Raw genomic sequence first — 27,914 nt, forward strand, 5'->3', positions numbered from 1 at the left:
CATTTGTACTGGGGCTTTGAGACAATGGCTTGGATCTGAAGTAGTCTGAGCGGAACAAGAGAGCGCTTTCTGCCTCTCCCAGTGCAGCCCACTACCCTTACCTAGGATCAGGGAAACCCTCCCCCCCGGGAGCAGGGCTGGAGATGATGGCATCTGAAGTGAGCGGGTGGAAATCAGTGAACAATTTTCCCTCTTCTGACTGCGAAAGGGCACTTCCACTGGCAGAAATCAAGGTTTGGATCCAAGCCATTCTTCAGGTTTCAAGATAAAAATAACAATTAGTACATTGATCTTTTCTCTTCATAGTGTTGTTTAACATCAGTGTGCAAGATTTACTCACCTTAATTTTTTAAAAAATTTCTGCAGAGATAATTCGCGTCGGTGACAATAAAAAAGTTCATCAGATTGAGCTCATCCCCAATGAACAGCTTATAGCCGTGATCTCAGGACGAAACCGCCACGTACGGCTATTCCCTATGACAGCTCTGGACGGACGAGAGACTGAGTTTTATAAACTGGCAGAGACTAAAGGTTGTCAGACTATAGTTTCAGGACAAGTGCGCCATGGAGCCCTTACTTGCTTGTGCGTGGCGATGAAAAGACAAGTCCTCTGTTACGAACTAAATCACAGCAAGACACGTCACAAAAAGATTAAAGAGATCCAAGTGGCTGGGAACGTCCAGTGGATGGCAATCTTTAGTGAGCAGCTCTGTGTGGGCTACCAGTCAGGATTCTTAAAATACCCTTTGCATGGAGAAGGAAACCCACACAGCTTGCTTCACCCCGATGATCACACATTGTCGTTCATTGCACAACAGCCGTCTGATGCCATCTGTGCAGTGGAGATCTCAAATAAGGAATACCTGCTGTGTTTTAGCAGCGTGGGGGTTTATGTGGACTGCCAGGGCCGAAGGTCTAGGCAACAGGAACTAATGTGGCCTGCGACTCCTTCTTCTGCCTGTAAGTTCTCATCAGTGTGTCGATGCAGTACAGCTCAGTTTCTGCTAGAAGCTTGCCGAACATCCACCGCATTTTTATTATCATGAACACCGCAATGTTGTTTATATAGCTCATTAAGAGGCTGCATGGGACTAGCAACTGATACAGCTTGTTAGATGACACACCAAATCATGTTCTAAAATGGATACTATACCTTTGCTGGCTTTGGGTTGCTTTCACATGGCAAGGATTCTCTGTGTTGCTTTTGTAACCACTGTGAGTGCAGAGGCATTCATGGTTGGTCGTGGAGTTACCACACATGGGAGTTTTCTATGCACTTTACTCTTCCTTCTCACTTTTCCCTTCCACACAATGCAGATTGTTATCCAGTGCCAGATTCATGTACTCCTATGTGGGCCACCCCTCTTCTATCAAACGTAGGGCTCAAAACTTTTTTTAAAAAACCAGGCGTTATCTGCCTCCAGATCAGCATTGAAATAGGAGACTTAAGAAATCTGAATCAAAACTCTTTGGGTTAGAGCCCAAATGATCAAAAGTAGAACAAAGCAAGTAGAATGGGACTTTCCCACCTCTTGGGAATCACAGACCATAGAGGAGGTGATTGAGGACTGCAGTGGGAGGGGAAATCTGCAAAAATGGCCTCCCTTCCTCTACCAATTAATGTTCTGCTAGTATTAGTGCCATACTAGAGAAACTTATCTGCCACTTCAGCTCACTTTCTGTTTGCTAGTGGTGATCAGGCAGCCAATTAATTGAATGCTTTTGAGTTGGAAGTTGGCTTCTGGTCTTCTGGGGAGGAAATATTTCTCTACCCAATGAAATTTTTGGAGGGCGGGAGTGACTAGAACAGGGGTGAGGAACCCTTTTCCTGCCAAGGGCCATTTTCACATTTATAACATCATTCCGGGGCCATACCAGGTGTAGATCTCCCGGTGGGGGGAGAGGCTAGGGTTGCCAGGTCTCCGGCCACCACTTGGAGGTTGGCAACCCCAGAGGAGGCCACACAGAGAAGTCCTGGAGGGCACCCCCGCTCCCCCACTCCTCCCCCCTTCCAGGTGGGAGGGCAGCCAGCAGTGGGCCCGAGCAAACGAGGTGCCAGGGGGGCGCAGCCCGCAGTCAATCAGCAAGGGAGGAAGGAAGGAAAACAGAGAAAAAGGAAAAGGGAGAGGGAGAAAGAATTGGAAAGAGGGGGAGAAAGAAAAGAATGGAGGGAGACAGACAAAGAAAGACACAGAAAGAGAGGAAGAGAGAAAAGCCTTCCCCCCCACACACACACACACCCGCCAGCCCCACGCGACCTGGCTCCAGGCTCCATGACCTCCCACCCCCAGAGTCCACAAAAGCCCCCCCGAGGCCCGATTGGCTCCTGTGCGCATGCTCTGCCGCCAGGAACCGCGGGCCTCTTCCCCCCCCCCCTTCGCTGCTCAACAGCCGATAGGCAGCAAGAGGGGCTTACAGTGTGCCCTGGTGTTCCTGAACGCTTCGGCTATAGGGGGCAGCTTTGGGGGAAGTGTCCCTCCCCCTCCTCTTGCCGACTAACAGCCGTCAGTCGGCGAGAGGAGGTCCAAAGGGCGCCGCAGTGCCCCTGCAAGCCGTGGCCCCAGGAACACCCTCAGGGAGGGCCGCCCTGTGCCTCGCCTCCGTGGCGGGGCCCTGGAGCTCAGAGGGCCACAAAAATGTCCCCGGGGGCCACATACGGCCCCCGGGCCTGAGGTTCCCCATCCCTAGACTAGAAGCTGATCATTTGAAAGTCGGGTTCTTCTATCCCTGCTTAGCTGGAGGGGGAGGGGAGAAATGAGCTCTTTCTCTTCTCCCTTTTGCAGCTTTTTCACTGTGTAACTATTTTGCTGGTTGAGGTAGATCAGAATGCATCTCTCCGCTGTTTCTCCAATCAGCTATGAGTGGGCCGCTGACCAACAGGTAGCTGCAAACTTTGTTTGGCAGTTTTTCAAGTTGCTCAATGTAATCAAAACCTGTTCCTGATCAGCTCACATTTTGATTGTGTGTGTTAAACAAGGTAGTTTGACTGCTGAACAGGTTTGCTAAAAAAAATTGTTACATCCCTAGGAATAACCTTTGGATCCAACCCCCTAACCAAGACCAACACCTGTTCAGTACTTTCATAAAAACAAAACCCATTATTAAGAATCAAAGGACCTGGTAGATGTATCTAAAGAGCGGTGCAGAGAGGGAGAGGATGAAGGCACAGTTTGATATTCAGAAAGTAAAAGCTAGTTAATATAAAAGGCAAATCAGAAATCTATAGTTTTTAAGGTAAAGGTAAAGGTAAAGGTCCCCTGTGCAAGCACCGGGTCATTCCTGACCCATGGGGAGACGTCACATCCTGACGTTTTCTAGGCAGACTTTGTTTGTGGGGTGGTTTGCCGTTGCCTTCCCCAGTCATCTTCCCTTTACCCCCAGCAAGCTGGGTACTCATTTTTTTTAAGAGTTTTTAAGAGCATAGTTTTTAAGAGCAAGCACAAAACCCATGAAGCATGAAAAACAGACTGCCAGCATTTCTGCACTATGCTGCATCAGGTGTATTTCCAAGTAGAATTTAAAGTTTTCTTACAGGTAGGTTTTTTTCTCTGTTTGTTCCTAAACCATATGGTTTCTCCAACTTGGGGAAGAAGTAGTGGTTGAGCTGCGGAAGAAAATGAGTAAAGGTAGTCTCAAATTTAATTATATAGGGTGGATCTAAAGGTATTCTTCCACTCATAGAATCATAGAGTTGGAAGAGATCACCAGGGTCATCTAGTCCAAACCCCTGCCCAATGCAGGAAATTCACAAATACCTCCCCCCCCCAAAACCCTCAGTGACCCCTTACTCCATGCCCAGAGGTTGGCCAAGATGCCCTCCCTCTCATGATTTGCCTAAGGTCATAGAATCCACATTGCTGACAGATGGCCATCTAGTCTCTGCTTAAAAACATCCAGGGAGGGAGAGCTTACCACCTCCTAAGGAAGCCTGTTCCACTGTGGAACCACTCTAACTGTTAGAAAATTCTTCCTAACTCATGGAAAGACTCCTTCCATGAACATTAGAGCAATTTTGGATCCAAGCCAGAAAATGTACTTGCAGTTATCTACAGAGGTTCTGTGTGGTGAAGTGGCCATCTTCTCTTCAGTCCAATCTGATTAATACTAAACTCATTTTACCAAGATCTGTATTTTTACTTCTTGCTAGGTTACAATGCCCCATACCTCTCAGTATACAGTGAAAATGCGGTTGATATATTTGATGTGAATTCCATGGAGTGGATTCAGACTATCCCCCTCAAGAAGGTAATTGGATGTTTTAATTATGTTTTAACTGTATATATTTATATTTTGAAAGCTGCCTTGGGCTTTGTGGAAAGGTGGGGTATACATTTTTAAATACATTTCAAACAAAGAATGAAAATTCAGTTGTTTGGCTAAGAAATTGACAGCTGCATGTACACATAATCAGTGTGCCAACAGATTATAGGTGTTGTTTCTACTTTTCAAAGAACTGAGTTAACACTGGAGAATCTGTTGATTTTGATTGCAAACTGATGCAAACACATTTTTATAGACTCTTTATAATGAGGGGCTCCATTGGCATCCGCCCCGAGGTGCTCTTCTGGCCGCTTGGTCGGCCTAAGGGAACCTCCTCGGCCTCAGACCACTTGGAAGGTGAGTCGGAGCTGTCCTCACCTTCCGCGGCTGCCAGCTTGGACTCTTACATATCATAGGCCAGCTGGGCACCTGATTGTCCTTGGCCTCAGCTCTCTCTGACTCTTATAGTGAGGCCTCTAAGCCCCTTCCCTGCTCCTCCCTAGCCCTGCCTTGGCTCGGCCCCCAGGAGCCTACATAAAGGGGTCAGGCTTCTCTAGCCTCTCCCTCCCTTCCTTCCTTTAGGCTGACTCCCGGCCTGGATCGCGTGGCACACCACAGCTCCACCCTCGCCTGGCCGCCTGTCATCTGTTGAGCAGGGAGGCATGGGCCAGTGCGGAGCACACCGCGGTGGCCTGTATCAGCCCCTTCCGACCCTCCAGGCTTCACAATGGAAGCCTCCGTGGGCCGGGCATACTGCTGGGGCACAGGGCTCGAAGACCCTGCAGCCCCAAGCAGCTGCCCATGGCCACACCCAACACCTCCAGCGCCTGGTTCCAGGCTGTTCTTCCCGGGGCAGTTTGCCTCTGTCGCTGCTGCTGATGTGGCAGTATGTCCTTCCGCCATCTCCCATGGCTGTGGGCTGAGTTGGGGCTGGCTGGAGAGTCTTGGGTCGGGCTGCGGGGAGGGCGACCAAGGACACTCATATTGCACGTCACATAATTAGAAGAAAATAGATAATAAAAATTGCAGCCATGCTATCATTTAGCTATTTCATGTACAGTCTGCAACTGTTATTTTAATACACTCCTTTCATCGTTATCTTTTATAGTGAGCCCTTGTAAAATGTCATGCTAGCAAATGTTTATTTTCCAACATGAGAGTGAAATCGAAATGGGAAGTTCCTTGAAACCTTACGCTGAATCTTTCCTAGATTAAAAACATATGTTTCTTATGTCAGATTCCAAGCAGAGTAAACTCTTAACTCTCCTTCAGAGATTCATCTTATGAGATTGTGTTATCATATGTAACCTATTAAAGAATGCTCCTTCTGCATGCTGGGCAGCAGCCCCTCTTCCCCTCTGAAATTCTCATGACCAGAAACTTTTTTCTCAGCCAACATAGGGCTTTTCCACATTTTCATTTTCTTCCCTTGTGTGTTCCTGTTGCTTGAGGGGTTTCTGTTCTGCATGTGTTGTGCTCCCTCTAGTGGTCGATTCAATATTACATCACTTTATGTCCAGTATATCTTCCTGCAGATTTAAACTGGAGATTTTTATGCCAGATATAAAGCGATGTAATATCGAATCAACCACTAGAAGGCCGCAAAACACATGTGGAACAGAACACCCCCCGCTCAAGCAACAGGAACATATAAGCAAGGAAAATGAGAATGCAGAAAAGCCCATAGTTTCTGCTTTGGGGTTTTGCAAAAAGCTCTATTCCATTCATTAAAGTTTCATATTCCCATTCATTGGGAAACTGTTGGTAGTAATATTCAGCATTGTTTATTAAGAACTTGTACCATTTTAGTTTGATTAATATATTGTTTTTACTAAAATATATATTACTTGTATGATTTTAGGTACGCCCTTTAAACACAGAAGGATCACTAAACCTCCTGGGACTAGAAACAGTTCGATTAATATATTTCAAAAACAAGATGGCAGGTAAGAGGATATTCCTAGTGGCACCGGTGATTATAAAAGGCTGATATGATATAATCCTCTGGTTTTTGAGGGTAATTTTTTTATTGAGTCTGCAGTGCTGCACCACAATAAATTGTGGTTGGGCTGGATCCAACCCATGGGAACTTACGTTGGATTTACAAGAATTTCAGCTTTAATCAAGCTAGTTCTCAAGATTAAAGCTAAAATTAGGAATGTAATTGTAGTGCATGCACTAACAGGCAGAGGAACTAGAGTAGTTGGGAAAGAGGAGGAGTGAAGAGAAGTACTGTTAACCAAATCAAACACATTTCAGTTTTTTTTCTCTCCCATAATACTAGGAGTGAGCCAATGATAGTCAAATAAAGTACTTCTTCAAGCAAAGCATAATTAGCTTATGGAGTTAACTGCCATAAGATGTAGTTATTGCAATTAGCTTAGAAGGAACTAGATTAATTCATGTGGTATGGGTCTAATCAACAGCTATTAGGCACTGTGGCATAATCAAAATTCCCTATTCGGAAGTGGCATGCCTCTGAACACCAGTAGCTATTACCCTCATGTCCTGGCAATTGGGGGGAGGGCAGTGCCTGGGGAGGGCAGAGTTTTGGGAAGGGGAGACAGTTCAGTGGGGATATGAAGACACTCTGGAACTTCTGTTTCTCCTAGACTCTGTGATATTCCCTTTCCACTCCTCAGTGCAACCTCCCAACCAATGGGTCTGTTAGTCTGCCCATATTCTGCAACCCTGGGAATCAACTTTCTTGGGATTGCAATGAACTGCTGGGTGGATGGGAACACGGCAAAGGTCCACATCTGCCCACACCTTCTGCCGACAAATCATTGGCTCCAACCCAACAGAATTTTTGTTAAAATTAAAGCTATTATCTAGTAGAAGGGCATTGATTTTCCTGAGCACAACTGAGTTCTGTCTGTTGAGGAATGAAGTGTTCTTTTCTGTGTTTCCTCTGCTGTATCAATATACATTCTGCAAAGTTCGTCTTACATCAGTATAAGCAACATTTGTTATCAGTGGTAAGTAAGATGAGAGAAGCATAATCCTGGGAATGCACCTGGTAGGTTTATGTTTACCAAACATGGTACATGACTGATATATCTTCCAAAATTTGAAGGCAGCTGGCACAACATCAGGGTGCTCAGCATTGCATGAGCACTTTTATTTGTTCTACCTTTTAGTCCTGGAATTCAATTATTTGCATGAGTGCTTCACAGTGCAGATATGGAGTCCCACTGGCTTTAACAAGACAGTCTTAAAAATCAGTACAGGAGTTTCAGTAGGCATTATGATATACACACTAACTGGAGAAAAAAGGAATAACCAGTACCTGCTCTAATAGGTTTTTCCTACTAATAGTTGGTCTGCAGTCATAGCATCTTAGGAGAGCTGGCATGGTGTAGTGGTTAAGAGCAGTGGACTCTCATCTGGAGAATCAGCTTTGATTCCTCACTCTTACACATGAGTGGTGGACTCTAATCTGGTGAAGCGGGTTGGTTTCCCCACTCCTCCACATGAAGCTAGCTGGGTGACCTTGGGCTAGTCACAGTTCTCTTCAAGCTCTTTCGGCCTCACATACCTCATAGGGCAGTGGTGGCGAACCTATGGCACGCGTGCCAGATGGGGCACACAGAGCCCTCTCTGTGGGCACGTGCACCATAGCCCCAGCACAGAAAAGCAGCCCCAGCAGCAGCAGCAGGAGAGGCGGCGGGAAGGATCCCCTGAGCCACCTCATAGTGGCGACCCCTGCCCGCAGCCCTGGCTCTTGCACTGGGCAGCCTATCTCCTCTCCTTCTTTTGGCAGCCACGAGGGGAGGGGTGGAGGAGAGAAGGTTGAGCTCTTGCCATTACCGGGGCGCCTGCGAGCTTCCCTCTCTCTCCCTCTCGGCGGTGCAGGGCGACCTTGCTGAAGTCGCCCCCCAGGTGCCGGGACCGGCTGGGATGGCTGGTGGCGTGTCTGGGCTCTCCTTGAGCGGGAGCTGCCGTGCTGCTCCTGCCTTGCGCCACCAGCGTCTGTCTCGCATGATGCGAGCGGCGGCGAGACTGGAGCTGGCTCCGGCTGCCTGCGCCATCCCTGGCCCTGCCCTCGGAAGAGGAGTCCCGCTGGGGCAACCTCCGCCCTCGCTTCTCACCCAGAACTGCTGCTGCTTGCGAGGCCTGGCCAACTTCCCCGAGGCTGCAGTAAGTGGGCAATCCTGCGGTAACACGGCAACGTCGCTTTGCTTTCCCGCCGTCGCAGGGATTCCTCTCATGGTACGATTGCCAAAGATAGGACTTTTTGGAGGACTTTGATTCATAGGCACTTAACACACACACACAAACACGATTGCCAACGTCCAGTTGGGGCCTGGTAATCTCCCGGGATTACAACCGACTGCTGTTCTACACAGATCAGTTCCCTTCCCCAGATCTCCAGGAATTTCCCAGCCTGGAGTTAGCAACCGTATTCAGGTTAAATTGCCGGGTTGGCACTTTGCAATAAATAAGTGGGTTTTGGATTGCAGTTTGGGCACTAGGTCTCTAAAAGGTTCGCCATCACTGTCATAGGGTGTCTGTTGTGGGGAGAGGAAGGGAAGGAGATTGTAAACTGGTTTGATTCTCCTTAAAAGGTAGAGAAAATCCTCATATAAAAACTCCTTCTTCTGGGTCAACTTGTCTTTTTATTGTATTTAATGTTGTCAAAAATCTTCAGGTAGCCCATTCATTTTGCACCATCTACCAAGAATTGTTCATCATATACATGTGCAGCTCATATGCACAAATGAAGTGAGCCTCACAGAATACAATGAGATATAGGGGATTACATGTTATGTATATGTCTAATAGGATGTAAACAACTTTTTTTTGCATCCAAAGGAAGTGATTTTGAGCGGAGCAGAGATTGAGAAGCTTAACTTTTTCCTTAACCTCTTGTTTCTCTACTTCATATCCCCTACCAATGGAAGGAGCCCTGTGGTGCAGAGTGGTAAGCTGCAGTACTGCAGTCAAAAGCTCTGCTCACGACCAGAGTTCGATCCCGACGGAAGTTGGTTTCAGGTAGCCAGCTCAAGGTTGACTCAGCCTTCCATCCTTCCGAGGTTGGTAAAATGAGTACCCAGCTTGCTGGGGGTAAAAATGTAGACGACTGGGGGAGGCACTGGCAAACCACCCCGTAAACAAAGCCTAGTAAACATCAGGATGTGATGTCACCCCATAGGTCAGGAATGACCCTGTGCTTGCACAGGGGACGACCTTTACCAGTGACTTTCCCTACCATTTTGAACCCTGCAGAGAAGAAATACATGATGGAGTGTAATCTGGAGTTGAAAAAGAGCAGCTAGGGAAAGATTAAACATGCCTCTTCCCTGTCATATCACTGCTCAATATCCCCTCTCCCTGAAACTGCTTTTCTTGTTATAAAAAAGCACTAGGAAGTCTGTCATACACCATTCCATGCTGTGTGCCGTATTCCAAAATTCCCACATAGGAATACAAGGCTTGGCTCCCACTGAAAATCCCCTGTGACAGAAGGGAAGAATATATATATATATACACACAGTGTACTGAGTAGCTTTAATATGGGTCCTGCTTGGTATTTTTATGTTGTTCCTAGAGGGTGATGAGCTGGTAGTTCCGGAGACTTCAGACAACAGTAGGAAGCAAATGGTCCGAAATATCAACAATAAGCGGCGTTACTCCTTCAGAGTGCCCGAGGAGGAGAGAATGCAGCAGAGGAGGTCGGTATTCAACCTGTACTTATCTTCTGTACATGCCTGTAGGCCCTGAAGACCTATTTGTCTGCTGCCTGTGTAGTGTTTCATTTGTGAGAAAAAGTTGATTACTGGACCATGCGTTCAGACTTTTGTCTCTCCTCCCTTGTGTTTATCCTTTATATATAATTTGTATAAATTTCCATCTGAATATTTAAGTCATAAAAATAAATATTTGTGCAAAGAATTGTAATTTTGGAATGCATGCCTCCATGTACTGTATATATGTACATTTGTGTGTGTGTGTGTTGTGTACATATGCTGTATATATTTAAAGACTGATAATAAAAGTTTTACAAAAGAGGATTACATTGCTAATTACGCACATGTATTTCTTTCAGAGTCTAATTCTGATAACTTGCGTTTTGGGCAATTCCTATCCCATTCTCTGTTGGGTACTCCCCTCTTCTGATGGTATTGATTTAATTGATGAACCTTGCGCAGCTTTCATATAGTGGAAGACTCCCCTTGAAGGGTGGTTCTTGAGGGCATATGAAAATATTAATGAAAAAATATAATTTTATAAAAAATATTTCAATAAGCATTGTTCTAACTTCTGATGTTTCTGGACATGCGTTCTCATTTGTTTGCACACAACTATAGGAAAACACTTGTAAAACTGACATCACCAGCCTTTTCGCTGAAGTAGCTACATCTTCTCCTTTGCTTCTTGTTCAGCTCTCAGAATAGCACCAAACATTTCACTGGTTGTAGGGCCAGAGCGCCACAACTTTATGCCTTCCTTCTCCCTAAGTTGCTCAGATCTCTCTCAAAAATTTTACTTCGTTTCCTACAATACACCAGTGCCCTTCTCTACACGCTCTTAAAATTATTGTGACAGTGAACTGTGAAAGGTCGTGTAATACCCTTCTAATTCTTCTTCTTCTTTTCTTCTGTCCTTCATCTCTGCTTCCATCTTTGCAGTTCCAGGTCATCACTGAGCAGCCTGCTTCTGCACCTTTTCTTGAATGTTGTGTCAACTCCCTCTCGTAGCGCACTCTGAGTCTCAGTAACCATTTGGACTTTTACGGGCACGGGCTGCTAAGCCTTCAAAACAAACTTCCGTCCTTCCTGACCCCTTTCCCCTTTCATCAGGCTGAGATCTGGCACAGAATCAACATCAGAAGTTAAAAGTTTCCCTCCCTTGAAACCTGGCCAGATATTTGGCTTATAGATTTATATTTTTATGAAAAGTATATTTCGTCTTTAAAGAAATGCCCTTTATGAACTAAATCTCTGACCGGAATATCTTTTCTTGTAGGGAGATGCTCCGAGATCCAGAAATGAGAAATAAATTAATTTCTAATCCAACCAACTTCAACCACATAGCGCACATGGGCCCAGGAGATGGTATACAGATCCTCAAAGACCTGCCGATGGTAAGTGTGTGTAAATGTGTGTGTCCTTAAGCTGTTGTGGCTGGTGTACAAAGAATATAAAATGAACATTTAGACATCAAATACACAGAGTTAAGCAAAACAGGGACAGTTGCAGTCAGACGTAAACTGATCTTCACAGGCAGGATCTTGAGAATCATTGTTGACACATTTGTATGAGAGATGGAAATCACATGAACATATGAAGCTGTCTTTAATACCGCTTATCAGACCACTGACCCCTTCTAGCTCAGCAATGTCTAGCTGGTAACTGCTTTCCGGGGTCTTTCTCAGCAACTGCTGTGTCATGTAATTGAATCTGGAACCTTCTGCATTCCCAAGTTTACCCCTCATGCAGACTGCACAATTAAATGTAAATGATTACTTCAGTTGCATAAATGATTAAACAACAAAAAATCAACTGATGTTTCTAACCATTGAAGGAATTACTCCACATGTTCACCACATGGTTCTTTGTACAATGCTTCTTGAATTGCAGTAGCCATCGGCGGAATGCCTACCATGGACCTTGTGTTTTCTGGTTGTGTAATGAACACAGAATTCCTTGTTTCTCTTCTCGAGTCACCGTAACAGTTGACTGGATAGAATCCTTAATTCCCATTTGTACCCTTATCAGCCGTTTTTTTTTGGGGTGGGGGGGAACAATTCTTTTCTTTCTTCTCCAGACAAATCTGTTGTAAAACAAATCCCTCATCTTTCCTTCTAGAGTATTTGAGCAGGCTAGGGAAAATGAGAGGAGAGGACCTCTACAGATGCTCAGAAACGGTTTACTGTGTTCTCATTGGAACTGTAGCACTCTGCTGAATGTGCAGCCCAACCTTTCACCATTTCCCACCTGTCTTCTAGCATGTGGAGTCTGGAGTCTAATTAAGAGTTTGTCCTGTCATACTAAATTCCAGCTCCTGCCATATTTGGACTCAAAAGAATATATGTAAATTGGCATGTTACTATAGCCATATTGTCCAGATTTTATTGGGTCAAAAAGTAATGTGCAAATCTGTCATCATTCTAATCAGGCAAGGGGGGGACCTATTCTTGGATTTGCAAGAATATATTAGCTTTATTATAAAGTTCTTGGAGGTACAGATTCATTGCATTTTGATTGGGGGGAATTGCATCCGTTTTATCAACATATAAGCAAACATCATGGCTGCATATGAAACAGTACGCAGAAATATTATTGTGAATTTTTTATATAGTTCACTGCAAAACGTAGGGTTGCCAGGCCCCTCTTCGACACTGGCGGGAGGTTTTGGGGTGGAGCCTGAAGAGAGCGGGGTTTGGGGAGGGGAGGGACTTCAATACCATAGTGTTCATTTGCCAAAGCGGCCATTTTCTCCAGGTAAACTGATCTCTGTCAGCTGGAGATCAGTTGTAATAGCAGGAGCTCTCCAGCCACCACCTGAAGGTTGGCACCCCTAGCAAAACTGTAAGCTCTCATATTTGGACTTTTTGAGATGATAAAGGTGTTATGCCCTGTGTGCTGGGTGTACATAAGCTACCATGTGGGCTTTTTGCTTCTTCCATGCCTGGAGGGGAGCCCAATACTGATGGAAAGTGAAGTTATCCTCTTCACTTCATACAGCATTTAGATGTTCTGGCATGTGATGGAAGAATATTGTGATTTTTTCTATCTCCCAATGGGATGATGGCATACCATATTCCTGTTTATCAATATGAGCTTCTAACTGATCTTATTGAAAGGAAGAACAGTGGAAAAGAAGAGATTTTTAAGAAATGGCAAGTTCTTCCCTAAATACCATCTTAAGAAGAAAGAACTTTCAATGCCTACCTCTGGCAACTTTTAGTCAGTTCGCTCCGCCCCTAGTTTATTTTAACTAGGAATTTTATCTATCGGGCTGACACCTGGTTTTTATCACTGTTAATTTAATATTGTCTTATGTTTACTATGTTTACTACGTTTTATGTTTCCTATCCTTCCTTTGTGTTCCCCTCCCTCTTTCCTTGGTCCAAGACTGCGGTCATAGACCTAATAAATTATTATTATTATTAATACCATCAGTCATTAGGTTATGCAAAATTGGTGGCCTCCCGTGTTGAAAGTGTAACAGCACTTGAACACAGTGTTTGGACATTTAGGCCAATATTGAAGTAAAATTTATCAGGAGGGCTGTATCTCTCTAAAGGGCTTTAAAATCTTTATCTGGATCAATGTTCTCTGTTTTAAAAAAAAAAGGAAAGTATGAGATATTTTTGAACTTCAGTACATTGTATGGACTGGGACAAAAAGCACTCCAGAAGTCAAAATTTGTATATTCCTGGGTTGTTGTTCTTTTACCCCAGGGGACTTTTTGTTTACAGAAAGAAAACTCTCAGTGGCTATACTTTGGGGATGCTATTTATTAATTTGCAGGTGAAGGGTGTCCTAAAAGGAATAAGTTGTTGAGCCACTTTTCTATGCATTCAGCCAAAAAAAGAGCAGCCCTGAGGTTGTCTTCAGGGTAGGGTTGCCATATCCCTCTTCACCACCGGCGGGAGGTTTTTCGGGTATAGTCTGAGGAGCGCGGGGTTTGGGGAGGGGAGGGACTTTAATGCCATAGAGTCCAATTGCCAAAGCGGCCATTTTCTCCAGGTAAACTGATCTCTATCGGCTGGAGATCAGTTATAATAGCAGGAAATCACCAGCTAATACCTGGAGGTTGGCAACCCTACTTCAGGGCTATAAACTTTGAATATTGTGTTTGCTTATAGTACAATGAATGGGAAATTCCTAGGGGGTTCAATTATTAATAAACAAATGGGGAATTCCTACAGTTTCCAACTGGAGTTGGAAAATTCCTGGAGATTTGCAGGTGGAACCTGGGGAGGTTGGGATTTGGGGGCCTTTGCAGGATATAATGCCATAGATTCCACCCTCCAAACCAACCATTTTCTCCAGGGGAACAGATCTCCATTGTCTGGAGATCAGTTGCAATTCTAGGAGAACTCCAGGCCCCACCTGGAGGCTGGCAACCCTAGAAACTCTGCTTGCCATGTTCTGTGAAGAATTAGACTATCTTTGTTGTTGCTTAATGAGGAGATTCGGGAGGAGGGTGTCTTTGGTTTTATTTTCAACTACTTCCATTTTATTTTAACAGTCTCCATGCCATTGAAAAAATGCCTCTTCTGCTGAACAATATCAGAGTAATTTTAAAGTAGATCTATTGTTGGCGCTCCCTGCTGTCATCAAAGCATGTGAGGATATTGTCTCTGGAAAAAAATCCATATTTGCAAGAGGTGACCAAGGAAACAGCTCTTAAGTTGTCAGTTTAATTTTTAATAAAATGTTCATATTCCATCTGCTTCCTCATTACAAATGATATGAGAGGTTGTTTTTTCTAAGGCAGTTCTAAAGCATGTCTTGCATTAGGAAAGAAATGGCACATAACTACCTTGTCTTTTACCACTAGATGGGGTAAGCTACATGTTGAATTAGTTTAATTTTTTTAATTCCATGAATTACATTTAAAATGTGTGTATGTTAAATTAATGAAACATATATTAGAATTAAAAACCAGATTAAAACTGCAGTTATTAAATGTAAAATGTAAAAGACCAGATTCTGCAATCCTTATTTACAAAGTTGAGCTTTGTTTAGTGGATTCATGGAGTTAAATGTAACAACTGTTTTTGTAAACCACATACCAATATTTTTTGTGCCCCTGTAATGGAATTTCCGCCCTGACCTGGATGGCCCAGGCTAGCCTGCTGCCTGATCTTATCAGACCTTGGAAGCTAAGCAGTGTTAGCTCTGGTTAGTATTTAGGTGGGAGACCACTAAGGAATACCAGCATCACTATGCAGAAGATGGCGATAGCAAACCATCTATGTTAGTCTCTTGCCTGTTAGTCTCTTGCCCTACAGGATCGCAGTAAATCAGTTACTACTTGATGGCACACACACTCAATGGAATTTCATATGATGTGTTCTCACACTTCTATACAAGATGCTGCTCAAGTGCTTAGACTTGCACAATGGGTTCAATATGAATTTTCCAAATAATTAGATGAGTTGAGTTTGTGATTAGAACAATGAGATTCAAGTCCAGCATCACCGTCCAGGATATGAGTTTTTGAGAGTCAAAGCTCCCTTCAAAGGCTGAAATGTACCCTTCCTTTGTGCAGAATAGTGGACATAAATCCCCGCACCACTAACTTGCCATTTTTTGTGAGAACTGTATTTATCGTGGCATTGAAAAATTAGATCAGCCAGATGAATGTTCAGGACAGTAATTCACCCTCACCCACCCTCTCTCTTTCATACTTAACCCTTACCATAACTTGTTCACAATACTGTGTTATTCTGCACTGTAGATTTCAGGACAAGGTCCTGTCTTCATTCATCAGTATGAAAAGTTCACATGCTTAGAAATGCTGGAATTGTTCAACAAGTATTGTGTATGTGTATGGCAAATGTATGGAGAAATGGGAGACAAAAGAACCATTAATTACTGGTCTAACCTGCGCTCAAGAAGGTTACATTAGGTCTTTAATGTGTTGATTATCTACTAAATTTAACTATCTACTAAAATTGCTTTGTTTAATGCCAACAGTTTACTAGATGATTTTATACACAGAAAGATACATTGAACCATCAGAAAGCAAAGGTGTAACTATCTCAGAATACCTGTATCAGCTGTTAAACAAGAGCAACAGCAAACAAACAACAGCAGGCTTTCAGCCTCCACCTACAATGCATTATACACTGTATTTATTTTTTTTTAGGTGAGAGGGAACATTGAAAGTAGGCAGCACGGATCTGCCTGAATGCTGGCTCAAAGGTCCCAGTTTTTGGATCAGTCCGGATATGGGTTGCCCGGATAAGGGGTACTCTACCTGTATAGACTTAGGACACTTTATTCTAAGGGGGCTGGGTTCGTAGGGTGAACAAGTCTGATCTTAGTAAGACTCACATTGCCTAAGTCGAGCCAGTGTGATTGATGGGATGTATAAACAAAACCAGTGCTAGCAGCCCTAACTGGACTGCCCATCATATCAGATCTTCTTTTTTTTCAGGCATCTTGTTTCTTTCACCAAGATATGAGCAGGTCCGTTTTCTTTGTAGCTCTGTAAAAAAAATGGAATGCCAGGACAGTTTGACAAAGGAAGGAAAGAAGAGAAGAATCAGCTGTGATGTTTGCAGATCTTCATAGTTTCCTCAGGAGATAGGTCTGAAGAGATAGGAGCAATGTGCTAGGCTGCAAACTGTGCGCCTTGATTCATTCTCTTCAAAATAATAATGAATGAGTTGTCAGGATAAATTTGCCAGTAGCCCGCGGTGTGTACAATAGATTCTCTGGAAATTAATTAGGCATTGGTTTACAATCCTCATTTTTAGGAGCCATTTGCTCCATAATTTGTATACCTAGGGTCATGATTACCATCCCTCACCATCTCTTTCTCTGTTTCTCTGTCTTTTGTCTCTTTCTGTTGTCTCTGATAGCTAAGGTCCCCTTGTCCATCCCCTCTTCATCAATCCTGTCTCATCTCTTCTCCAAGCAACTTCGAGCACATCTATCACATGACTGTTAATTCTGCTGAAAATTTCCTCTCCCATGATTCCGTAAACCCTGCATATCCCCCACCTCTACGCTCTGTCCCTCGTACACCAGTTATGAATCTAAGGGTATGAACTGCTCAGCCAGGTGTTCTTGCTACTAATACTGTGTGGTGTTCTTTTTTTTTTTTTTTGCCTGGCTAATATTGGGGGAGATTTCAGCTTTGCAGCTAGTTTTATTTGCCTCGAAATAGTGTCGTTGCACATCCTGCTTTTTTATTTATTTATAGTCTCAAAGGTGGGCATGTGAACAGAGAAAGACCTTTTTAGCAAATTATGAGTTTCTCCTCCAACGGTCCCCAAATACCTGAAAGTTCTAAATAACCCTCCTATCTCCCCTCCCCCACAATCGCTCTGGACAAAATCTGTGCAAATATGCCTCCTTTATCCTGCTGGATAATAGTCCAACTGAAAGGATTAATCAGGTGAGGGAACTCTGAAGAGGCCCGGTGCTATATCCCAAGAGGTGTCAGCATGTGATGGTGCCTACCCCCCCACCCCATGATGAGGGTCAGTGGACCTGCTGGGCAAGGAGATTCTGGAGAGCATTGTTGGTACATCCTGACAAGTCTCAGCCAAGCCAGGGAGCCACCAGACAACTTTCTTTGTTGCCGTATCCAAAGGTTCAATACCAGCCTACTACATGCATTGAATGCTTAGATGAGAGTACTCTTGGAGCAACCCAATACCATATCCTGAGCACTGTTAGACCCCCCCCTCACCTGTAAGATAAGGAATTCATGGGAACAAAGAGGCAGACAAGGGAAAAAAACCAGCCTTATATCTCCCCCAATCTCTTTCAGCAAGTTCCTTGTAAGAAACCACTTGTGCACTTTATCGTCCAATGCTATGCATTTTCACCATCTTATGTTCTAATAGCAAAGTCGGCCAAACCTTTGGATGCTTAAATGCAGAGACTGGAGCTGTGAATGGGCAAGGCAGATCTTTCTACAAACCTGAAAAGAGCCCCAGGTTTGCAGAAAAATCTGAAATCTTAAAAAAAAAAAAGACATTGAGAAGTTTAAAAAACCCGAAAAGGATAAAAGGAGCACCTGTAGCTTTAAGCAGTGGATTCCCTCAGTGGATGTTGCTAGGTAACCACAGATTCCATGCTTTAGTTTCTGTTAATAAAAGGCAGGGGGATGGGGCAGAGCCCTTTCCAGGCCTATTTTGGCCTTTGAGGGAGGACTTACTGGGGCCAGGCTTGGCCAGGGTTGCCAGACCCAGGTTGGGAAATTCCTGGAAATTTTGTGGTTGAGTCTGAGGAGGGCAGGGTTTGGGGAAGGGAGAGGCCTCAGCAGAGTATAATGCCATAGAGTCCACTCTCCAAAGCAGCCATTTTCTTCAGGGGGATAGAGCTCTGTAGCCCGGAGATCAATTGTAATTCCGGGGGATCTGCAGGTCCCACCTGGAGGTTGGCAATCCTAGGCCTGGCAGCAACCTTTTGGTGACTTGACACCACGCGACTTCCATGACTCAGCTAGGCCTGGCTCTTGCTACTATTCAATAGCAGCCACCCTATAAAAGCCAGTGTGGTGTAGTGGTTAGAACTTAGGGTTGCCAGATCCCTCTACGCCACCGGCACGAGCCTTTTGGGGCAGAGCCTGAGGAGGGCAGGGTTTGGGGAGGGGAGGGACTTCAATTGCCAAAGCGGCTATTTTCTCCAGGTGATCTGTTCTCTATCGGCTGGAGATCAGTTGTAATAGCTGGAGATCTCCAGCTATTACCTGGAGGTTGGCAACCCTATTAGCACTTCAGAGTGGGGTCTGCGAGATCTAGGTTCAAATCCACATCTTGCTGTGGAAGCTCAATGGGTGATTTTGGACCAGTCACATATTTCAGCCTAACCTACCTCAGAAGGTTGTTGTGCAGATAAAAAGGAGGAGAGGAAACTAATGTAAGCTGCTTTGGTCCCCACTGTGGAGAAACACTGTATTTTTCCAAGGCAAAGGTTGTGGGGGGTGGGGGGAGACAGAAAACCTAAGACAGAAGGGCAGATAAAGGTAGGTTGGAGATAACCTAGAATTACAACTCATCTCCAGATGACAGAGATCAGTTCCCCTGTGGAAAATGGCTGCTTTGGAGAGTGGATTCTTTGGCATTATACCCTGCTGAGATTGGTTCCTTCCCCAAACATCACCTTCTTAAGACTCTACTCCCAAATCTCCAGGAATTTCCCAACCTGGAGCTGGCAACCCTAAGGTGTACTGATCTCTGTAGCTGGGAGATCTGCTGTGATTCTGGGAGAGCCACAGCTGCTGTTGTGGGGGGCAGGAGGCAGCTGGTGGGCAGCTGGGAGCATAGCCACCCCCACTGCTGCTCTGGGGGGAGAGGAAGCAGGCAGGAGGCCAGGGAAGTGATGGGAGGGGCAGAAAGAGAGAAAAAGTGACAAGCTTGGAGTTGAGAGAGAGTAAGAAATGTAATCAGGAGGGAGAAAGAGTGAGAGACTGAGAGATGTAGGGGAAGAGAGGAGGAAGCAAAGGTGGAGGAATGGGATAGCTGCTCCCGCAAGTTTCTTGTGGATCCCCTCTTGTAAAAACTTAAGATCTAAACTGTCAGAACTCGCAGGTGGTAGTCATATTACAGTTTATGTAATAGGACCCTCTTCTGTGCAACAGAGAGGTTTTATTCAGTAGATTTGAAATATAATCACAGACAAAATAACAGAATGAGACCTGTGTATCACTGCCTCTCCCCAACCTTATTTCTGGTTTCATATTCTGTTTCATCATGTTTGCTTTATCATAAAATACAGCCTACTTGCAATGAGCATTTTTGATATTTATTTATAGCATGCTTTCTTGCTATGACTCTATCCAAATCACACAATATAAACAATGTAATCAGACAGCATAAGACATCCAGTAAGAGCAGGATAAAAAATAAAACAGGTAAACATACAGGAGTAGGCTACTGTCCTGCTTCTTTTATAGAGAAGCATCCTTCTGAAAATCCTTTCTTTTATAAAGAAGCATCCTTCTGAACCATTCCATTATACTTTGGCCAGCTCTATTCTCTTTATAAAAATGCCCTCCTGAACAATTCTGTTTTACATAATCTGTGGAATGATACATGTGTGCCACCTCAGGCAAGCCATTCCACAAGGTGGGAGCCACAACACAGAATGCATGGGCAGCTGTTGATCTTACTCATGAGTAAATGGGTGAAGCTCATTTGCTTAAATGAGTGAAGCTGTCACAGCGGAGCAGAGCGGGAGAGGCTGTCTTAAGCATAATCAAGTTGCCCCCTCCTTTCAGGTGAAAGCCAGCAAGATCAGAAGCAGAAAAAAAACCCAAATCCAAACATTGGGACTGTGTAACAGCAAGCAGTAGATAAATGAAAGCAGGTCCTCCCACTCAAAATAATAAAATCACCCCCTCAAATTAGCAACCAGCAGCAGCAGCCAACAGGCCAAGGCCTGCTGGCTTCTAGCAAAATTTAGAAAATAAGCCCCAAATACAACAACTTGTTTAAAAGGAAAATGATGATATCTCAAATCCTTCTATGTCTTTGCCTCTAGGCAGCAGGCAGGAAGGAATTCAATCCAAGCAGCAGATTGTAATCCAGCAGGTCAGGATGAGGCACAAGGATCCAGGAATGCAGAGGGAGAACCAGGCAGCAGGAACTAAAGCCAGGCTTTGCCACCAAGCTCTCAAACCACTGTGAGGAATGGTCTGGTCTGGGAACCAGAGCTGCTTTTATAGTCTTTGGCCAAGCACAGAAAATTTGAAAATAATTCCAGCCAAAAAACACTTTCTGTTCTTCCTTACCTATGTTCCTATTGGCCACTGAGAATTCCTGGCCCTCCTCCCTCCCCCTCTCTAGGTTGTCCTCTGTTGCAATCCAGGTTGACTGCACCAGCTGGCTTTGCAGAAATTCAAAATGTATTGCTGCCATTGGTCACATGGGAAGCTCCAGGGAGCCCTCCTATTAGCCACTCCAAGATGCCTGCTCCCTCCTCTGCCCTGAAAACCAGCCAGGTGGCAGGTTTACGAAGAAAGGAGATAGCTCTCCTTTAAACGCAAGAATGGCCACAAAATGGGAGACCGAATAGCCGAAAACTGAAAAAGCGGAATAATTATTCGGCTTTTCAGGAATCGCCTATTCAGCTTTGGGCAGATTCCCAGGTTTTGGTATTCGGTCGATCCAAAACCCGAATATTGCCAAAATGGCTAATTTCAGGTTTATTTCTGGTTTGGGTATATTGATATGCACAACCCTAGTTGGGAGGGAAAGACTAGTGGCACTCCTTAAGTGTTTAGAGAAGGAATTCCTGGCTTAGCTGATTGCATAGAAAAAATGGAGGGTCCATTTAATTGGTGCAGGCAACTGTATGCCCTTGCTCATTCCTACTAAGGATGATTTAACTAGGATCTGTCAAATCTTCATAAAGAAAAACTGCTGTTTCACAATGGGGAAGTGTCTGTTTAATCACACCAACCAGGCAAATAGCTGAGCTTTGTAGCCATCTCTGTTCAGCCACAGATATTTCAGCTAATCTTCCTGCCAGTGTCAGTGAATTCATATTATTTTTGCTGCAAATTTAAGAAGACAGTACTGGTTTTCCTGTAGGAGCCAGCTGTGTTTTCCAGGGTGGCATCTATACACTTGTTGGCTGTTCAGTTAAACATCTTGCTTGTTTTTCCTGCTGTGACATTTCCACTATATTGCAATCAACTCTTATAATTCTTTGTTTTTCAAAAGGAGAGGCATTTCTTCTATCCACTGAAATAGACTTGGCCTGAGTGTGGATTTTTAAAAATTTCTTTGGCTGCAGATTGGGTGTTGAACTTTTTGGTCTGTAAAATAAGTAGCTTTTTTGCATATTTTACATGAGATACCACAAAATTAAGCTGTGCTGCCATTTGTCATTTTATAATAACTATTTTCAACTGCCATTGATTATTTTTAATGCATGCTGTGGGGGGGTTTATTATCAGCATCTCTTCTTGTTCTCAGCTGCCAGGTTTTCCAGTAATTATGTAGAAAAAGGAACAATGAAACAGTTGGGGCTTCTTTTACGGTAAAACATGAAATGTAAATGGATTTAGCCTATCAGTAAATAGCCTATCGGTAAATGGAAATGTGTGTGGCATTCTTACATATCTTATATTATCAGTTGCCTCATTCATTGTTTCTTCATTGTTTACAACTATTTGATATTTCACATATGGATTATAAACAAAATGAGCAACCTTCAGCAAAAGGCTCAGAATTCTGCTTGGTGAGGGGTGTGTCACGGGGGGTTGCAAGCAGGTGTTCCAAGTATCTCTTTACTCTCTACATTTAAAGGCATTTTGCCCTGCATAGGTACCTTGTTGGTAGAGACTGGAACATAGTCTGTACTCCCCCTCCTTGTGTCACAGAATGCATACTATTGATTTTGTACATGGTTTTTATAGGAGCTATGGAAACTGGTTCCCCCACTGCTTCATCCTCTCCCTGGGATCTTGTCCTTGGAAGAATGTTTTCTGAGGCGGCATCTATATATTTATTGGATATTGAATAAAATCATCAGACTCCTCCTTCCTACTATAAAAAATTGAGCTGGTTGTTCCATTCAGTTGCAGAAAAGACAGCGTACTGAGAACTCACTATCCTGATGAAAAGGCGTTGTATATTTGTTTTAGACTGGAATTTTATGTGCGCCAACCAGTGTGCTGTTTTCATTTCTTTTCTGTAGCTATGCATATTACCGTTGTTGTTACTTCCGTGAGCACGTGTTGTTGTAGCTCATATCAAATTAACAACTACTTGCTGGCTAGCAAAAAGCTGTTGACTAGCCATTCAGCTGAAAGATTTGCAGTGGTTGATATAATAGAGTACCCATTTTCACCACTGGCATTCTCAAATAGCATTTAACAAGAGATTAAGGATTCGTGCCATTGGAAGAGGATAAGTACATTTAGTACTCTTGGGCTCATACGAGTTTTCAGACCAGAAAGAATGGCATCTTTCAAAAGAATTTTTAGAAAAACTGATCCCCTGTGTCACTTTTACTTGAGAAAGAAATTAGCTGGCATCTGTGTCTCTAACTGAAAAGCATGATCATACGCATACTGTTCCAGATGGCAAACACACTTCTCCAATAAGATATGCAGGAAACAGTCATTAAGATTACAAGCCAAATGTGAATTAATAGTTGTTTTTCTGTTTATACTAACAAGAGTAGAAGCATTTCTTTATTCAGTGACATCCATTGTATAGTTCCTCCGTTGTATACAAAAATGTACCCAAGATCACCTGGACGGAGTTTATATGTACACGGTCTTGATAGAGATATTTCAGCCATCCCCAAGAGGGTGAATCAGATCGAGTCCACAGTTGTTAGCCTTGAAAGAATGATCAGGCAATAAACCTGGATATGAGAAAATATTTCTCATGGCTGTAGAAGAGCAATCTGTATAGTGGAAGGATCTACTGTTTCCTCCTTTACTGAGAAAATATAGAGAAAATTACTGAGAAAATATAGAGATGCAAGAAAAAAATACAAAAATCTGACATCCATCATTTTAAATTATTTGTGTCTAGATCATTCCACCAAATATCTGAAAGTGGAAATTTGAGAATAAACTCAATATTTCATCTCTTACTATTCAGTGTATTTTAAAAAATTCTTCCCAACTAAGGTATCTGATACACAACAAAGGAAGAGAGGAGGACAGAAATGTAAACATGCATCAAATTAAAAATTAAGGTGCTCATATTTGGGAAAGAAGGTATTGGTTCTTTAAGTTTTACATGAGACAATCAATGAATTTTGTTGTACTATTAGGTCAGCCAACAGTGTTTAATGTAGCCATTCCTAGGGATGAACACAAGTTTTAAAAAATAGATTGGAATCAGTCACCTGATTCAGTGACTAATGACTGCCCCAGTTTATGAAATATCTCGGGACACATTGAACAAATGACACATCCTGTGGTTCAATTCACTGTACTATATAGAATACCTAGAATTTGGGTTTTAATTTCATACGTACATTTGCCTTGGTTCTACTGTATATTGCACATGAAAAACTCTGTCTCTCTATATATGTGTCTCTGTTACAGAACCTTCGACCCCAGGAAAGTCGGACCATGTTTAGTGGCTCTGTCAGTATCCCATCGATTACAAAATCTCGGACTGAGCCAGGACGTTCCATGAGTGCTAGCAGTGGCTTGGCAGCAAGTAAGCAAGCTTAATCTCAGGTGGATTTTGTTGGCATTATAAAGGTGTGATGTCTGCATTTGTAGATATAGTGGTCTGCTGGAGTAAGACAGCATTAAGAATATACATACTGGGGTCTGAATTTAAAGGATATTTACTAATAGTATTTGCAACTGAGATCCTGCAACAAAATGTTGCGGATTGTTTTGAGGTTGGCCAAGTTTGTCTACAAAGATAAGAATAGATTTAGCAACCTAAAAACAGCCTGTTCCCCATAAATATTTAATACACTTTTATATTACCTTTTCCAGTGACTTCTGAGATGGTTTCCAAAGAGAAGTGTTCAAGCAGGGACCCACAAGGACTTGCAGGGGGCATCCACTCCCCTGAAAGTCCCCACGGCCTCTTCCCTGCTTCTGCTTCCCTCTCTCCTCACCCACCAGCCAACCTACCATTATCTGCCCTTCTGTTTTCAGCTTTCACTCCTTGGCAGCCACTCCCCAAGCAAAGTCTGTCCCAGTGGTACTGTACCAACCCAGCAGCCAGGCTGTGCCCAAATGCATAGTACTGGCCAGGCTGGATTCAGTTGCACAGTGGGGAATCTGCAAGGACTTGTGGGGAGCACCTTACTTACTCCTGTACCCCCTCCACTCTATTTCTCTCCTTCTGGCAGCCCCCATATAGTCAACTTTCCTTGTTTTCTTCTCTCCTTCCCACCCACCAACCAATGTACTTTTTAACTGCACCACATCTCCAGCCACAATTATTATTTATTTACTTCATTTATACCCCATCTTTCTCTGCAGTGGGGAACCCAAAGCAGTTTACAGCATTCTCCTCTTCCTTCGTTTTATCCTGTGAGGTAGGTTAGGCTGAGAACGTATAACTGGCCCAAAGTGACCCACTGAGCTTCCATGACAGAATGGGGATTTGAACGTGGGGATCCCAGATCCTAGTCCAAAACTCTAACCACTAAACAATGTCATGCAAGTCATGTGGTATCAAGTCACCCCGTGGTTGCTGCTAGGCATGGCCCTGATGAGTCCTCCCTCAAAGGCCTAAACACGCTTGGAAAGGACCCTGCCCCTGTCTTTTACTGACACAAACCAAGGCTGGCAGGCTGATAATATGGTTGTGGTTGCCTAGTAATGGCCACTGAGAAGGTATTCATTTCTTAAAGTTACTTGCGCTGATATTATTTGGGGGGTTCACCTCCTGCTTTTTTGTATGTTTTTATATTCAGATTTTCCTGCAAACCAGGGGCTTTTCTCAGCTTTGTAGAAAGATCTGTCTGTTCTGTTAATGGCCTCAATCTGTGGCTTTCAGTATCCACAGATAAGGCCATGTTGAGAATTAGATATATTGGTAAAAACAATAAAATCAATAAAATGGTATAAACCAATATTGGAATCACAGCATTGTAGCAGTAATCAAAAAAGTCAAATTAAAAATTCAGTCACATGGATTAAAACAGCAGTAATCAAACCTGGATGGCCCAGGGTAGCCTGATCTCGTCAGATCTCAGAAGCTAAGCAGGGTCAGCCCTGGTTAGTATTTGGATGGGAGACCACCAAGGAATACCAGGGTTGCTGTGCAGAGGAAGGCACTGGCAAACCACCTCTGTTAGTCTCTTGCCATGAAAACCCCAAAAGGGGTCGCCATAAGTCGGCTGCGACTTGACGGCACTTTACACACACACACACACACACACACAATCAAATCAACTAACTAAAGCCATAAACAAAGAAAACAATTTCGTTTATATAATAGTTCTAAAAAGTCTTAAAACAAATAACAGCCAAAGACCAGCCCACCCCCCACCCACACTGATCTATGTACTACAATTCACCTTTGTTTTGTTTGCATTGAGATCATACTAGAAGGGAATTAGCAGTAATGTTAGACTTCAGAAAGCTGAGCAATTAAAAATGCAAAGCTCAGAATTATTTGAAAAAATACTTCAAAAAACTCTACTGGATTATTAGTGCTAAACATGAAATACTACTTAATGTATATTTAATACCAACAATCCACATGATGCTCTTTGCAAAACATAAGTCCCCACCAAGAAGGCTTGGCATCTGAGAGAACAAGACAAATAGAAATAGAGAAGAGAGGGCTTGATAAAGGAGTAGTAAGGATGAGGTTGTGCAGGAGGGCAGAGCAGCAAATGATGGTTCCGAGAAAATAGCAGAATGCAACTTAGTGCCTTCCTACGTGCTACGTGGCTAAATTCCTATGTCTGTTTCTAGGATCGTCTGCACAAAATGGCAGCGCTTTGCGGAGGGAATTCTCAGGAGGTAGCTATGGAGCCAAACGTCAGCCGATGGCGTCCCCTTCAGATGGCTCCCTGTCCTCTGGTGGTTTGGATCAGGGCAGTGATGCACCAGTGAGGGACTATGAACGAGAGGTGGGTATGACCAAGGAAAGAAAATCCACAGCAGAAAGCATTCAATGGAGAAAGAGAACACTCCATAAAGAGTTGCATCTCAGGATTTCTTTTCCTTCCTTTGCTTTAAATAAATCTGAGGTCACAGTGGTGCATCCTAGAGAAATACTGTTGTACCAGAGATTTAAGTAAAAGGAAATAACCCAGTCAGAGATAAGCATCACTAAATGTCACTATTAAAGATATTTAAGCATGTTTTTAAATTTTGATCTGATGGCGCCTTTATTGTGATTGAGCCCAGTATGTTCAGAAAATTCAGGATGTGGAAATATTCTAGAAAGAGAAGGCATTATGCAACAAGGAAAAGTATAATTCGTGACCGGAAAATATTCTGAAAATGAATTGAATGTTTCATGATTTTAATTTGTATAATGTTGAAGTATTTGGTAAGGGCTGCATTAGGGATATGAAATATTGGCTGATGGCACTGGTGGGGAAGCTAAGTCAAAAGCCTTCCAGGATCCTAGGGGTAATGGAGTTCGAGAGGAAACTGTGCTGAGTCTGATTATTTCCACTGCATACAGAGCCACAGCCAGAATCAAAACTTCTTGATCATGATGCTACCTGAAGCGTAAGGTCCACACTGTCTATTTGTCTCCGTGAGATGATCCTTGAGGACATTTTCACATATTAAATGTCTCATTTGAATTGGGCTCTCTGTGGACACAGTCACCACTTCTAAACAATGGCCATTTATGCATGGCTGTTTCCTCTTGGTAACCCCACCGACTACTTCGGGGCTTTGCCTTGATTATGCATTCATTTTCCAAGCATCAGAGGTTCCTCGTACTCCCCACGCGTTTCCTGGATGCTGGCTAAACATGAATGCAGAAAACTTGGGAAAAATGTGCTGAAACATGAGGGGAGAGTGAGGCAACCTCTGATGGCCAGAAAATGCATAAATACTTAAGGCAAAGCCCCGAAGTAGTCAGTGGGGTTACCAAGAGGAAACGGCCATGAATAAATGGTCAATAATTGCTGAGTTTGGGGTGTCTGGAAAAAAAAATGTGTTCCTTAATACAAAAACAAGGAGTGAGGGTGGAAAAATGTATAGCCACATGATGTTTGTGGGGAATACTGGAAGTTTTTAGCTCCTCTCTTGCTTACCCCCCCCCGCACCCCCCATCCTCATGTTGTGCCTCTGCTCCTGCTTATTGCTGTGTTCTCTTGCATTTTTTGGGCTCTGTAGGACTCTGACTCTCCAAGACATTCAACGGCATCTAACAGCTCCAACCTGAGCAGCCCTCCCAGCCCCATCTCTCCTCACAAGACTAAGAGCCTCTCCCTGGAGAGCTCCGACCACGTGAGTTGGGACACATGAACTGCTCCAGCGTTCAGATTTGACACCTCAGCAGCTTGTTGTCCTCCATGACTCTCCGTTTGTTCTCACTGACT

At 43.6% G+C, this 27,914-nt stretch overlaps 1 protein-coding gene across 8 annotated transcripts in view; it reads left to right on the plus strand.

Annotated features, from left to right (window-relative positions):
* The window catches only part of CDC42BPA (CDC42 binding protein kinase alpha), a 190,097-nt gene extending 162,183 nt beyond the window's left edge, over positions 1-27,914 (plus strand). For 7 of the 8 annotated variants that reach the window (XM_056853941.1, XM_056853945.1, XM_056853943.1 and 4 more), the window contains 8 exons: positions 367-960; positions 4,148-4,245; positions 6,122-6,206; positions 9,812-9,935; positions 11,230-11,347; positions 23,974-24,091; positions 26,323-26,480; positions 27,709-27,914. In XM_056853941.1, coding sequence (XP_056709919.1) covers positions 367-960; positions 4,148-4,245; positions 6,122-6,206; positions 9,812-9,935; positions 11,230-11,347; positions 23,974-24,091; positions 26,323-26,480; positions 27,709-27,840 — 1,427 coding nt within the window. In that variant the 3' untranslated portion in view covers positions 27,841-27,914. Of the gene's footprint in view, positions 1-366; positions 961-4,147; positions 4,246-6,121; positions 6,207-9,811; positions 9,936-11,229; positions 11,348-16,807; positions 16,991-23,973; positions 24,092-26,322; positions 26,481-27,708 lie in introns of all 8 variants that reach the window. The other variant, XM_056853948.1, reaches the window with a different exon arrangement.

The sequence above is a fragment of the Euleptes europaea genome, chromosome 7, assembly GCF_029931775.1.
Source record: "Euleptes europaea isolate rEulEur1 chromosome 7, rEulEur1.hap1, whole genome shotgun sequence".
Classification (NCBI taxonomy): domain Eukaryota; kingdom Metazoa; phylum Chordata; class Lepidosauria; order Squamata; family Sphaerodactylidae; genus Euleptes; species Euleptes europaea.